A 12,389-nucleotide genomic window follows, 5' to 3' on the forward strand; every position below is an offset into this window, starting at 1 on the left:
TAAAAAATGGATTTTTGGTGATTTTTTAGATCGAAGCCCCTCTAAAGGCGAGGTTAGGTTGTAGAGGGTTAATTTACTAAAAAGTTCAAATAATCCTCACATTAATGTTTTTTTATGATATCTTTAATTTGATTTTCTTTTTGAGTTCCTGATATGTTTAATATGTAGGTATTTAAAGTAACGTTAATATCGGCGTTAACGTTAATACAGTTCTATTAATCCTTTCCGTGCTTTTCTCTTCCTCTCGCGGAATCTTGCACCCCTCTATGACCACTTCTGGCCACCCCGAGCTTAAGGCAGATGAGCAGCCGCTCTCTCTCAGAGCTGGCTCAGTCGGTCAGTTGTAACTGTAGACTCGCCGCTGGTGGTGCATCGCATTTCAAATCTCGTGTTTTTTTTTCATTCGTTCGCGAGTTGTGAAATATTGTGAGTTATTTGTTGCTGCATTTTCCACCGCCTCCGGGCACGCGAAATTCAGTGAACCGTGAAAAAGTAAATAGTTACAACCTCCCTGAAAGATCTGGTTTAAACTTTTGGACTGCGTTGCAGTGAAAGTGGTTTGGTGCATAAATTTTCAAGAAAGGATAGCTGCAAACAATTCTTGATCAGGTTAGCATTGAAAATGGTTAAAAACAAGTGCCAACTTGGATTCTAAACTGTTTCATAACCACACAGAAAAAAAAAAACTGAACAAAACAGTTCTGGGCGAACCAAATCGATCGATGATTTATTGGAAATAATTTAACGTGCACTAGGTTGGAGTGTTGCCATAACGACCTTGACAGTGGACGGTGCGGTGTGAGGTGGCAAGCAAAACATAAGGGAGTGTTCTTTTATTACGTAACGCAATAGGGGGGGAGGGGGGGTCGGAGGCCGTGTTACGCTCCATACAAAATTTTAAAATTTGTATGGAAATTTTAATACTAGGGGGAGGGGGTCTAAAAATCCATTTTTTTGCGTTACGTAATAAAAGAACGCTCCCTAAGTGACAGCGTGCTGATGTAAACAAATCGTTGCTATTTTTATAAAAGCAATGATGTCGATGGTGGAGGAGTCACCGGTAGAGATAGAAAGAGATGGATAGAAAAGTTTAGTTTTGACTACACAATTTCGATCGTGCACGTGAATATCATTAACTGGAATGTTTGTTGAATACTATAGAGGGCAAAGTGATTAAATTTGGACACTTTTATTTTTATTCATTTCAATCTCAACAAACGTAGATGTACCTAACTTGTACTTTTTTAGAAATCAATTTAGAAACCAAATAGATTGTTTGATTTTTTTCAAAACTGTTTTAGAAAATTGTTTTTTTTTTACACAGTAAAACGTTGTGTACATTTGGAAGGTGTAATTTTGGAAGGTTGAACGTTACCTTTTTTATGATGTAATTTTATCTCAATTTTGACTGAAAAAGTGAAATTACACCAGAATAGTGGTATTTTCAGTGGTAAAATACATTTTTTTCTGACCTTAAAGATGTACCCCTTCCCAGATGTAATATTACCATGATTTTTTTTTCTGTTTAAATCATTTAGATTATATTTGGCTTATATTCGTGATGCTTATTGTGCAACAAACTATTCTGTATTTTTGTTTACCATTTTAAGTTAATTGAAAAATTGTGTGTAATTGCTCTTCACATTCATTATTTGTAGTAGATGTTAAAATAATGTTTTAGGCCTGATTTCTTTAGAAAAATATTTTTAAACGAAAAATGAAAAATAATTTTGAAAATTTCCTATATTTTTTCTAAGAAACTCTGAAGATTGGACCTATGGTTGCTGAGATACAGCCACAGATTTTCAATGTCAATAAAATGAACTTCCCTTAAATTTCAGATCTTTTTGATAAAAATATTATCAAAACATTTAATTCAAGTCCAACCGTTTTTGCCCTTGCAGGCTTGTAATCAGGAAATTTTTTTGCATATTATGAAAATTTATTAAAAAAATCTTCAACGAAAATTTTCCTCTCTTCACTTGACAAGTGATGACGTAAAAAAATACAGACGTTTCGCTTCAACTCCTTCTCCAAGCTGTCGTCAGCAGTTGCTGTCGATGCTATTTCCGTTCAGTACAATCATCAGAGATAGTGTTTCTAGTATTCTTCATAAACAAGTATATCACTTCGATTCGAGTGTTGACGTATGTTTACTAGGCTGACTATAGTTGGCTGAGCCCTGAACGTCATTCCCGCTGGACCGAGATTTGCCAACGAGGCTCACACGTGACTGAATCTCGTTTGACACTCCTCTACTTAGCTCGAAGACCTCCTTCAAAGTGTTATTGATAGCGCGTGTGTGTGTGCGCGCTCAACCTGTTCAGGAGTGACTTTTTTGTTTTGACAGCGCCTAGATTAATTGAGCTGATTAGGTTGACCATCAAAGATCAATCGATTCGCTGTGCTACGACCTGCGCCCAAGTTGTCAATATTTGCTCAACCTTGTTTTGCTCTAAAAAAATGGTCCAGCGACGGAAAACAATTGCACTCTAGTACACTACACTGCTCTACTAAAACTCACCCAGCAGTTCGAACCCGTGGCGCGTCCTGAAGTCGGCCTTGACGGTCACCCCGTACGAGTCGTTGGACTTTGGACCGACGACGGCTTCGTTGGCGCCCGACACGTTCAGATAGTACGTGCCCCCTTCGTGGCCATGGTTATCAACGCGGCTCACCACGAACAGATAGTCCTGCTCGCGTTCGAGGCCGTGGGGAAGAAGTGCCCTCGAGCGGTGCTGGCCGTAGGTTTGCTTCGTGTGATTGCTTGCTATGATCTTGGGCGTCGGGATGGGCAGGGAAGATGGTGGGTCGTTGGCAGGATGGTGCTCTTCGGAGACGGTGTTGTGGAGCAGATCGATCAGGAAACCTGGAGTGATGGAATTAAAAAAATGCCAAATTTTTATTAACCGAATTAAATCCATTTGTGACATTAAAAATTAGTATTTTGTTGAATAGTACTTTGTTTAATCATTTGCGAAGATTGATCAATCTATTTCCTAGTTTTTGTTTCGTCTAGGGGCAGGGGGGCAGAATGGCCCGCCTAAGTAAAATGCGCCAAAAACCATAGAAAAACATGAAAACTTATGAATTCAGTGTAGTAGGCTTATGCTTTGGGATGTTCCCTTCAATGTTGTATATTTGGTTGATGAAAATTTTTAGCTTAAAACTATTTTTAAGCCAATTAAAAAAAAAAAAAAATTCGACTGCTTTTCCAGGGTGCGGGGCAGAATGGGCCACCTTAGAAAACAAGCCATTTCGTCCAATACAACGTTGAAGGGAGATAAGAAATGACTTAAGGTACCTTTCTAACATAGTTTCTTTGAAGTTAGACCACTTTTATAAAAAGAGTCACTTACCAAAACAAACATTTTCGAAAATAGTGTTAATATGTTGAAATAAGACACTATTTTTACAAATAAACGTCAAAACAACTGAAAAATCAACTATTGTTGCATTAACAGTGATTTGTGAAGCTAACAGGAGTGAAATAATCCATTTAATCCAAATTTCATAACTTTTGATTGTTTTTAAAATGCATGATAAGGGTGGTTTTTTTTTTCGTTTTCGATAAGGGTGGTCCATTCTGCCCCCAAGTGGATTTTAATTTAACACTTCCACCACCAAGGCTCTAAATGATTTCAAGGTTCCTTTGTTGTTTGTATACCTTGGTAGTATCATCTAGTAACGTTATAAGCATTGAGCAAACTTTTTCAAACAATCCAACTTTTCAGAAAGCTCATTTAAAAACCTCGAAATAAACAACATTTACGTGGTTTTGTCAATAAATTTACATTTTTGCTCATAATTCTAAAATACAATGAATTCAAACGTCGTTTTCGGCAAGGTGATGTTTTTTGACGTCCTTTATAAGACCCTTGCCTTACAATTGGTCTAAATCCATTCTAAAGCCCAAAACCAAGGGTGGCCCATTCTGCCCCCATGGTCCATTCTGCCCCCCCCTGCCCCTATATATATATAAAAAAATTCGTCGTTTTTTTTCGAACGCGAATTAAAGGTCTATTCTCTGTTTGTTACACAATTAATAAAACGGAGTCTATTTTTAAACTATTTTAAAGTGAGTTTATTCATGCTTAAAGTAAGTTACTAAGTAAAAAAATAATACCCGTTGTTGGAAATAACTGGAAAAGTTCAAGTTCCGTTATTGTCAGGAGGTCAGGACTTGTTTTTATAAAAACACAAAATAATAACAGAGATTTGTTCGTAAAATGACTCCTTAAAACAAATCCGACAACAAATTAAAATAATCCTGATGACTCAGTTTGGTATTGGTAAGATATCTTGAGTTTTTTTTAAAGGTACTTTAAGCTATTGTGTACACAGAAAAAAAAGTTGAATTTTGGAATGTTGAAAATTTGGTAGGTTGAATATTACCTCTTTATTTGTGTAATATTACATAAAAAATGTGTAAAAATGTGAACCTGATGAATATTCATCAAAAACTGATGAAAATTCATCATTTTCTGGGGTAAAATTTATCATTTATTTTGCCACAAAATCTGTCACCATTTCCTGATGAATATTACCATAATTTTTTTTTCTGTGTATATTTAAAGGATCTTTTAAAAAAAACTCTAGATATGTTTTTTGCAACTGTATTTAAATATCTCATTTTGATATTGTTTTCTTATGATTTGCTTGGTTCCAATGAAATACTACATGTTTTCAAATGCTGAATAAAATCAGTAAACATTGGCTGACGGCTTACAGACATTGTTAAAAATTTAAAAAAAATTATAATTTTACAGAAGCAAGCAAATAACCAAAATAGTGAACATGAAAAAGATTAAGTGCCCAAAGTTCTAGCAAAAAAAAAAATATATATATATTTCATTGTACACACTTAATTTTTTTTTCGAGCGGATTTTTGATTTGCTTAGGGGGTTTATCAATAATAGAAAAACCCAACTTTCAAATTTTTGACTTTTCAAAACAGTTTTGGTATAAATTCATGGCCAAAATAATGCCATGGACAAAATTAATTAAACTTTTAAATTCAAGCCATATTTAACAAAATTTAAAATAATATCAAATTGGGTTATGCACACTTAAAAAATACGAAAAATTGTTGATTTCCAATATTAATTAAGGGAGTGTTCTTTTATTACGTAACGCAGTTGGGGGGGAGGGGGGGTCGGAGGCCGTGTTACGCTCCATACAAAATTTTTAAAATTTGTATGGAAATTTTGTTACGAGGGGGGGGGGGGGAGGGGGTCTAAAAGTCCGATTTTTTGCGTTACGTAATAAAAGAACGCTCCCTAAGGCCGTTGCAAATATTTTTCAAAGTTTATGTCGCCAATGGTTCTTCTAGCCATATTTAGCAAAATATATATTTGTTTACAAAACGTCAAGTTTATTGAAAAGAAACTCTGGTACCATTTTTGCACCATCCTTAAAGATTTAAAAAAATCTAGAAAATAATCTTTTTAGTTTTTCCCTAGTTTTTGTTTAATTGCATTTGAAGAACCTTCTGTTACCAAGCGGTTAATGAAAATGAAATAGTTGCAAGGAACACCAAATATCTATGAACAAAAACAAAAAAAAAAGTTATTTCGGTAAATAAAATGAATTGAATTGAAAAACTAATTTTTCATTGAAATTTTTAAACCTTAGCTTGTAACTTAAATTCGTAAATTTTATATTTTTGTTTTGCTCATATGAAGTGACTTTTATAAAGCTATTGCAGCACGTTGACACTCGATTAAAAATAAATAATAGGAAATGAGCAAGAAGGTTTCTTTTTTTAAAGCATTGCCAACTTTTTAACCTGTCAAATATACATAATTTGCTCCATCTAATTCCATTAACACTCTAAAATCTAAGTCTCGACTAAGGTTTTTATGATCCATAAAAAGTTCCATCTATTAATTTTGAGCCTTGGATGTTGCAGTGTTAACCACTCAGAATATTATTGTTTACACCTTAAGCCTTCAAAACGAATAAGCGGGTGTGACAAGTTCCCTCCCCAATCGTCCCTTTTTCATACTTCTAGTTGTGCGTAACCAAAGCAACACCATTCGTTGATAACGTCTACAACTTATTATTTGATCAGCGTTTTATGTGGTGTGCCCTAAATATAACGAACAAAGCGCGGACGGAGGGTGTCATACGGTGTCAAATTTGGTCTATTGCCCAAAAACGCACAATATTTTGTACGTGTGCGTATAGATAAGTTTGGTGGGTGGTTTTTGAGGGGGCACGTCCAAAACTGGTTCCCAGATTTAGTAAACAGAAGGTTGATCGGCATGAGCTATGAAAACGTTTTATCCAAGGTTTTGGTACTAAAAATCAAAGTTTTCCTTATAAATTGTGTACATTTAAACTTTTATTATTTGTCAAATGTAAGAATAAAATTAATTTACGTCATTTTCAAACAACACCCACCAAGCGGTAAATAAGAGTCGAATTGAGCATAACAGCAAAACCGCGCACACGCACATGGCACACGGAAAAACAGCTGGTCTGCTAGCACCAATACCACCCCAAAACCACGGGGTATGTCTCAAACATCTGGCCAGTGTGCTAGTGTGTGTTTTTATTTACCGACGAATTTTTATGTTTTCATGCTTTCATGCCCTCGCGATGCTTTCGCTGCTCACAGTTCAGTTTCCATCTGTTTGGGCCGATGATCGGTTTTGTTTGTTGCGGCATCTTTTTCGATTTGTTTACTACGCAATACGAGACGTTGAGCATTTGTTTACATCTTATTTGGAGAGAACGAGAAGATGAGCACCAGCTATCGCTGTCAAAATATGCATAAATAGCTGAAAATTAGGAAAATGCAAGCTTAAAGTCATTACAATTATTTTAATTTATACCATGTTCAAATGTCAAATGTCTGCCACTGAGCTGTCAATCGAGTGACATTGTCATTATTGAAGAAATGTCAATGTGCAATGTGAACGATAATTGATCGTGCAAAGCACGAAGCATGTATCCAAATAAGTGAACCATTGACACGAAACTTTGAATTCTTCTTTACTTTTTCGTAGGGGAACAGCATCTAATTCCAGCGTGCCTCTAATGTTGGCAGGTCAGAACTTTGACATTCAATTAAAGCTAATTAAAATGTGGACACTTTTTTTGTAAATCTCAAACCCCCCCTCCCCCCTTCGTGGACAGTTGTCCATACAAAAAAATCTTTTTTGTATGGAGCGTGGACAATCGCCATAAACCCCCCCCCCCCTTCCCCCCAAAGTGTCCACGTGGTTTATGGTCGATCCCATACAGCGAAGAAATGATCAAAACAAAGTTTTACCCTTTAGTATAAGTTTATGGGAGGGGTTAAGGATAGATTCCGTAATTTTGCAAAATCATTTCTAGGGTTTTTTTTAAAAGGTCCTATAAGCTATTGTGTTTCATATGTTTATAGGACCTGTTTAAAAAAATCTCTAGAAAAAACCTAGAAAATGTTCTTCAAACAAAGAATACTTAACTTCCCGAACAGATGTGAAAGTTTTACAATTTTCATTTTCATCATTTTTATTAATTGTAAAGTTAGGCTTAAATGTCAATTGCAAAGCCTTTTTAAAAACTTGAAACAGAAAAATGGCGCAGTTCTACCACAATAATCGATACGACTCGAAAACGAGAATTACTAATCTGAAAAAAACAAATACATCGGTGTTTGATAATTCATGTTGCCTTTCTTAATTAAAGTTTTGATAGGGGAAAAGGATAGATGTTTAATATATTTTAATATTAAGTTTTTTTTCTTCAAATATTTAATTCTACATAATTTTTTTCATTCGATAGCCCCTTTAGAAACCATTGCCTCATTGACTTGTGCGTATTTTTTGCCTTTATTTATACTTCCCGGCTGACTGCGCCAACCGACCGCGAGGGGTTGCTCGATGACGTCATTCTTTTGTTGAAAACTCGCGGCGTCTGCTTGGATGTGGTCGTGCCTTTAGGTGGCGATCGTCCGACCCCTTCCCGATGTGTGAATGTATTTGTTGGAGTGGAAATGCTGTGGGGAGCAGCAAGCTGACGTGTTTGTATTACAACACACAACAGAGTGTTTTTTTTGCTACTCTGTTTAGTATCCCCTTCGGTCAGCATTAAGTCAGTCAGCGGTAGTTGGCGCTGGTATCGAAGTTTAGCTTTAAAGTGTACGAAAAACCCTCGGGTTTTTTTTTTAATATTCGATATCGCGGTTCAACCAACTCTTCGATTTTGAGTAGTGCTGAGGGTTGAAGAAAAAATCATTCGTAAATCTCAAATTACGTCGTAGATTTGTTACTTTTTTGTGCAAGTTTGACAGATTGGCAGTGTCACAAGTGTGTTTGGTTGTTTTGTTGTTAGGTGTCCAAAATAGAAAGTTGATCGCAGTTGGCCCCCTGCGACTAGTGTAGTGGGTGTAGGCTATTTACGGGCTTCAAACCATACGAAAACTAAACGGAGCAAGTTTATATTGCCAAAACCAACAAAAGATTCATCAAACATCGAGAGAGAAAATCAATATCCATCTGCGACGGAGAAAAGTTTCAACCCCCCTCGCGGAAAAATCTTCCTGTTCTGTCAGGAAAAAGGGTGCTGCTGTGTGTCTGTCTGTTTGACAGCACTGGTCACTACGGTGACGGGAGTATTGGTGAAGAAGAGCCTGTGCCGATCTTGCGCAATACAACACAGTAGGCCTGGGTGTAGCAGTGTTTGTGAGAGGAAAATAGTGGTGTTTACGTTTTTCCTCTTTCGTTTTGAGTGTGTGTATGTGCTCAGCCGGCTGCTGGTGCGTGGGGAAAATTGACGTGGATTGCTGCGATTGAGGTAAACAAATAATACCTACTCGTGTGAGCACACTTAAACATAGGAAGTATTTTTCGTAAAGTGGAGAAATTTGTGATAAAGAGATAAGGGAGTAATCATTTACGATAAGGTAATTGTAATTGATTTTTATGAGTGGTGGCTCTTCATTTTACGTAATAACATGACAAAACTGTTTTCTATTCAGAATTATGACAATTTCCGTAAAAAAGTCTTAAAGAGAGACTTCCACGGTGTATTTTTCCAAGAACATTAGGATACAAAAATTCGGCATGTCTGATATTTGCCATCATGAACAGTAAAAAATTATGTGTAAAATCGCATGCAAAAGCATGCACATCACCTTTGTGAGCAAAAGCATGTAGGGTAGAGTAGTCATCAATGAGACACGGGGAACAATGATAAAATGGCTCTCACAAGACGTAGTTTCAACCAATCAGGCTCATATTTGGGGGAAAGGTGTGTCTACTAGATACACGTCTGCCATAATAGTGGCTTTGGTTATGGACGCTCCCTTGCAAAGTTATTCATACATGTTTGATTCTGGGGTGTAAAAGTAAATTATGACTAAAAATTACATTTTCGCTCATAGACTGCCATTAACACAAAAACTAATATTTCTCCAAATTTCTTTCGTCATTTCACAGGGCATTAGTTGGGCTACAATGTCCTTTCATTAGGTTTGGCCAAAATTTAAAATATACCCAGAATCCAGGGTTGTCTCATTGTTCCCCACTCATTTCAGCCCATGGGTAACAATGAGACACTTTGATTTTTCTTCATTAAACTTTTCAAAATCTATGGAAATCTTTCAAAGCATGAATTGGAAGTGAATTTTGGCATATTTAGTGAGTTTGAACTTCATTTAACAAAAAATATAAAGTTATTTGGTAAAATATAAGGATTTTACAAAATTTAAATACTTTTTAGTATAACTGTTGTTATTTGAAGTTTCAGGTTGGCAAAATTGCTTTAGAATGTTCAAGGCAAGTCACCTGCAATGGAACAAAAAAATATGATGTTTTACTAGAAAAGTATTGATTTTCGTAGAGTGTCTCATTGTTCCCCACCTGTCTCATTGTTCCTGCCAAGTGCGTCTACAATGAGACAGTTGAATAACTCTGGCTGTAGAGGTCGGATCGATCTCATATTTTGGTCAATGTTAGAACACATTAAAAGAAAGAAAATGCAACAAAAAGCTCTTTAAAACATGCTAATGAAAAAAATACAAAAATCGTTGAAGTTTAAAAACCAAAAGTGTCTCATTGATGACTACCCTACCCTAATCTATATATATAAAAAATTTAGACGGTTTTGTTCGAACGCGAATCAGTTCAATACGGTGCGTCGGATCGAGGTGCTTTTTGTTGCGTTGGGTTCGTGTAAGCCCAAGGAAGGTTCTTACGCCAAAAAGTTACAACTTTGGCCACTCTGGAACCGATTCCGGAAAATCTGTGGATTGTATGGGAAAAGTTACGTAAATTCAAACTTAGATCACAGGAGGCTGAATTAGCAAACAAGCAAGAAACGTCAGGAAACCAAACAAGGGCAGGACAAAGTTTGCCGGGAAGAGCTTGTATTGTATAAGAAAACGTGTACACAAAAAGCATGTACGGAAGAAAAAAAAAATTATTGCACACCCCATAAATAACATCAATCTGGTGAGAGTCATATCCAGATTACCAAGTCCGCGCCCCAACCATCTTGGCTATCTCGCTGCTGCGAAATTGGGTGGATCAACATCGATGTAAGTTCCCCATAGGGACGTGGCGTTACATCGTGCTGCCATCTGGTTTTTTGAGCGCAAGAGTGGAAAAGTGCTGAGTCATCGTCTAAAAATAGACGGCGTCCTATCTCGTTCAGCAAAATGAAGTCGATAAAGTAGTCGGTTTCGATGGAGAAAAAGTGCAAAACAATTACAAGACGGTGAGATAGCCGAGATGGTTGGGGCGCGGACTTGGTAATCTGGTTATGACTCTCACCAGTTTGTTGTTATTGTTTTTGGTATGCAAAATCTCTTTTTTTTTTTGGTACATGCTTTTTGTGTACACGTTTTCTTATACCATATTACATGCTTTTGCTCACAAAGGTGATGTGCATGCTTTTGCATGCGATTTTACCATCAGATTTTTTGCTGTGTTTTTTTGCTCTTTCTGCGGGGTATATACCAAAATATTTCGTCGAGCAAGAGCAACTTTTTTTTACGATTTTTTTTTTTGAAGATTTTCTAGGATATTTCTAGGACTCATGTTGATAGCAATCAAATTTCTTATGAATGTGCATTGAGAGCCTCTAAATTACATATTTGACCAATGTTTGACCTCCAATAAAATTTGTATATTGGAGGTCAAATAATGGGTAATTCTCTACCAACTCACACGAAATGGGGAAAAGTTGCGCCGACCCCTCTTCGATTTGCGTGAAACTTTGTCCTAAGTGGTAACTTTTGTCCCTGATCACGAATCCGAGGTCCGTTTTTTGATATCTCGTGACGTAGGGGCTGTACGACCCCTTTAATTTTTCAGGATTTTTACTAAGACACTTTTTCCAGTGATTTGTAGCTCGAAACCATGAAGAGATAGTAATTTGGTATCAAAGGGACTTTAGTGTAAAATTGGACGCCCGATGTGATGGCGTACTCAAGATTCCAAAAAAAACGTATGTTTCATCAAAAATGTAAAAAATAGTTTTAAAATCGCTGCCATTTCCCGTTACTCAACTGCCAAAAGTCGTGAGGCATGTCATTTTATGGGAAATTTAATGTACTTTCTGAATCTGAAATATCCCAGATCAGATTCAAAAAGTACATTTAAATTCCCATAAAACGACATGCCTCACGATTTTTTACAGTTACGAGAAATGGCAGCGATTTTAAAACTATATTTTATTATATTTACTCTACGATTTCGTAGAGAATTGCTCAAATGTGTTAACTCGGTTTAGAACAATTAGCTTCTTTGTATTTTACGTTAGCTTTCATGATTTATATTGTTAGTCCATTCCATTCACTTACCATTGGCAGTGTTGCCATACCTACCTGCCAATCAAATGGGTTAAGGTCATCGTACCAATTTGATAAAGTAACAGATAGATGAATTTGACTTGATGCTCGATGAAAAAAAATGGATGTATTAAAATGAATATTTTTATCCAAATTTGAGAATAATGAAAATCCACAGGTTGATGTGCTGTAAGAGGTGGTTTTGGACAGAAAATAAATGGATACGGACACAACAAAAATGATAGCAATGAAGCGCATGTAGGAAACATGATATTTTAAACACGGATTTGTTATGTGGGCCCAAAGTTAAACCAGTTGTTTGATTCTGGGGGATTGGATTTATTGTTACACAGACACACACATTTATTACATTTACGTAGATAGATTTATGCCGGTTCCTTAGGGACTGACGGTCATTAAATGATATGGTAATATTATTATTTATAATAGACACTTTGAAGGGATTAGGTTTGCAGAAGATTGGAGAAGATTGCGGTTAAAGGAAGGAAATTGTTATTTACAACAGATTTTTAAAGCGATTCACAGAAGAGAGTGCAGGGGTTGAGCAGGTCGATTAACTTTTTCTGTCTCCCAAAGGACTTTA

At 36.3% G+C, this 12,389-nt stretch overlaps 2 protein-coding genes across 8 annotated transcripts in view; one reads left to right on the forward strand and one right to left on the reverse strand.

Annotated features, from left to right (window-relative positions):
• The window catches only part of LOC120430431 (mucin-5AC), an 89,823-nt gene that overhangs the window by 7,515 nt on the left and 69,919 nt on the right, over positions 1–12,389 (forward strand). The window lies entirely within an intron of this gene.
• LOC120430432 (uncharacterized) overlaps positions 1–12,389 on the reverse strand; it is a 57,650-nt gene that overhangs the window by 6,869 nt on the left and 38,392 nt on the right. For 5 of the 6 annotated variants that reach the window (XM_039595540.2, XM_039595541.2, XM_039595542.2 and 2 more), the window contains exon 6: positions 2,525–2,869. The exons of the other annotated variant lie outside the window; for it this stretch is intronic. In XM_039595540.2, coding sequence (XP_039451474.1) covers positions 2,525–2,869 — 345 coding nt within the window. The remainder of the gene's footprint in view (positions 1–2,524; positions 2,870–12,389) is intronic. 6 annotated transcript variants of the gene reach the window in all.

This window comes from Culex pipiens, chromosome 1 (assembly GCF_016801865.2).
Source record: "Culex pipiens pallens isolate TS chromosome 1, TS_CPP_V2, whole genome shotgun sequence".
NCBI classification, from domain to species: Eukaryota; Metazoa; Arthropoda; class Insecta; order Diptera; family Culicidae; genus Culex; species Culex pipiens.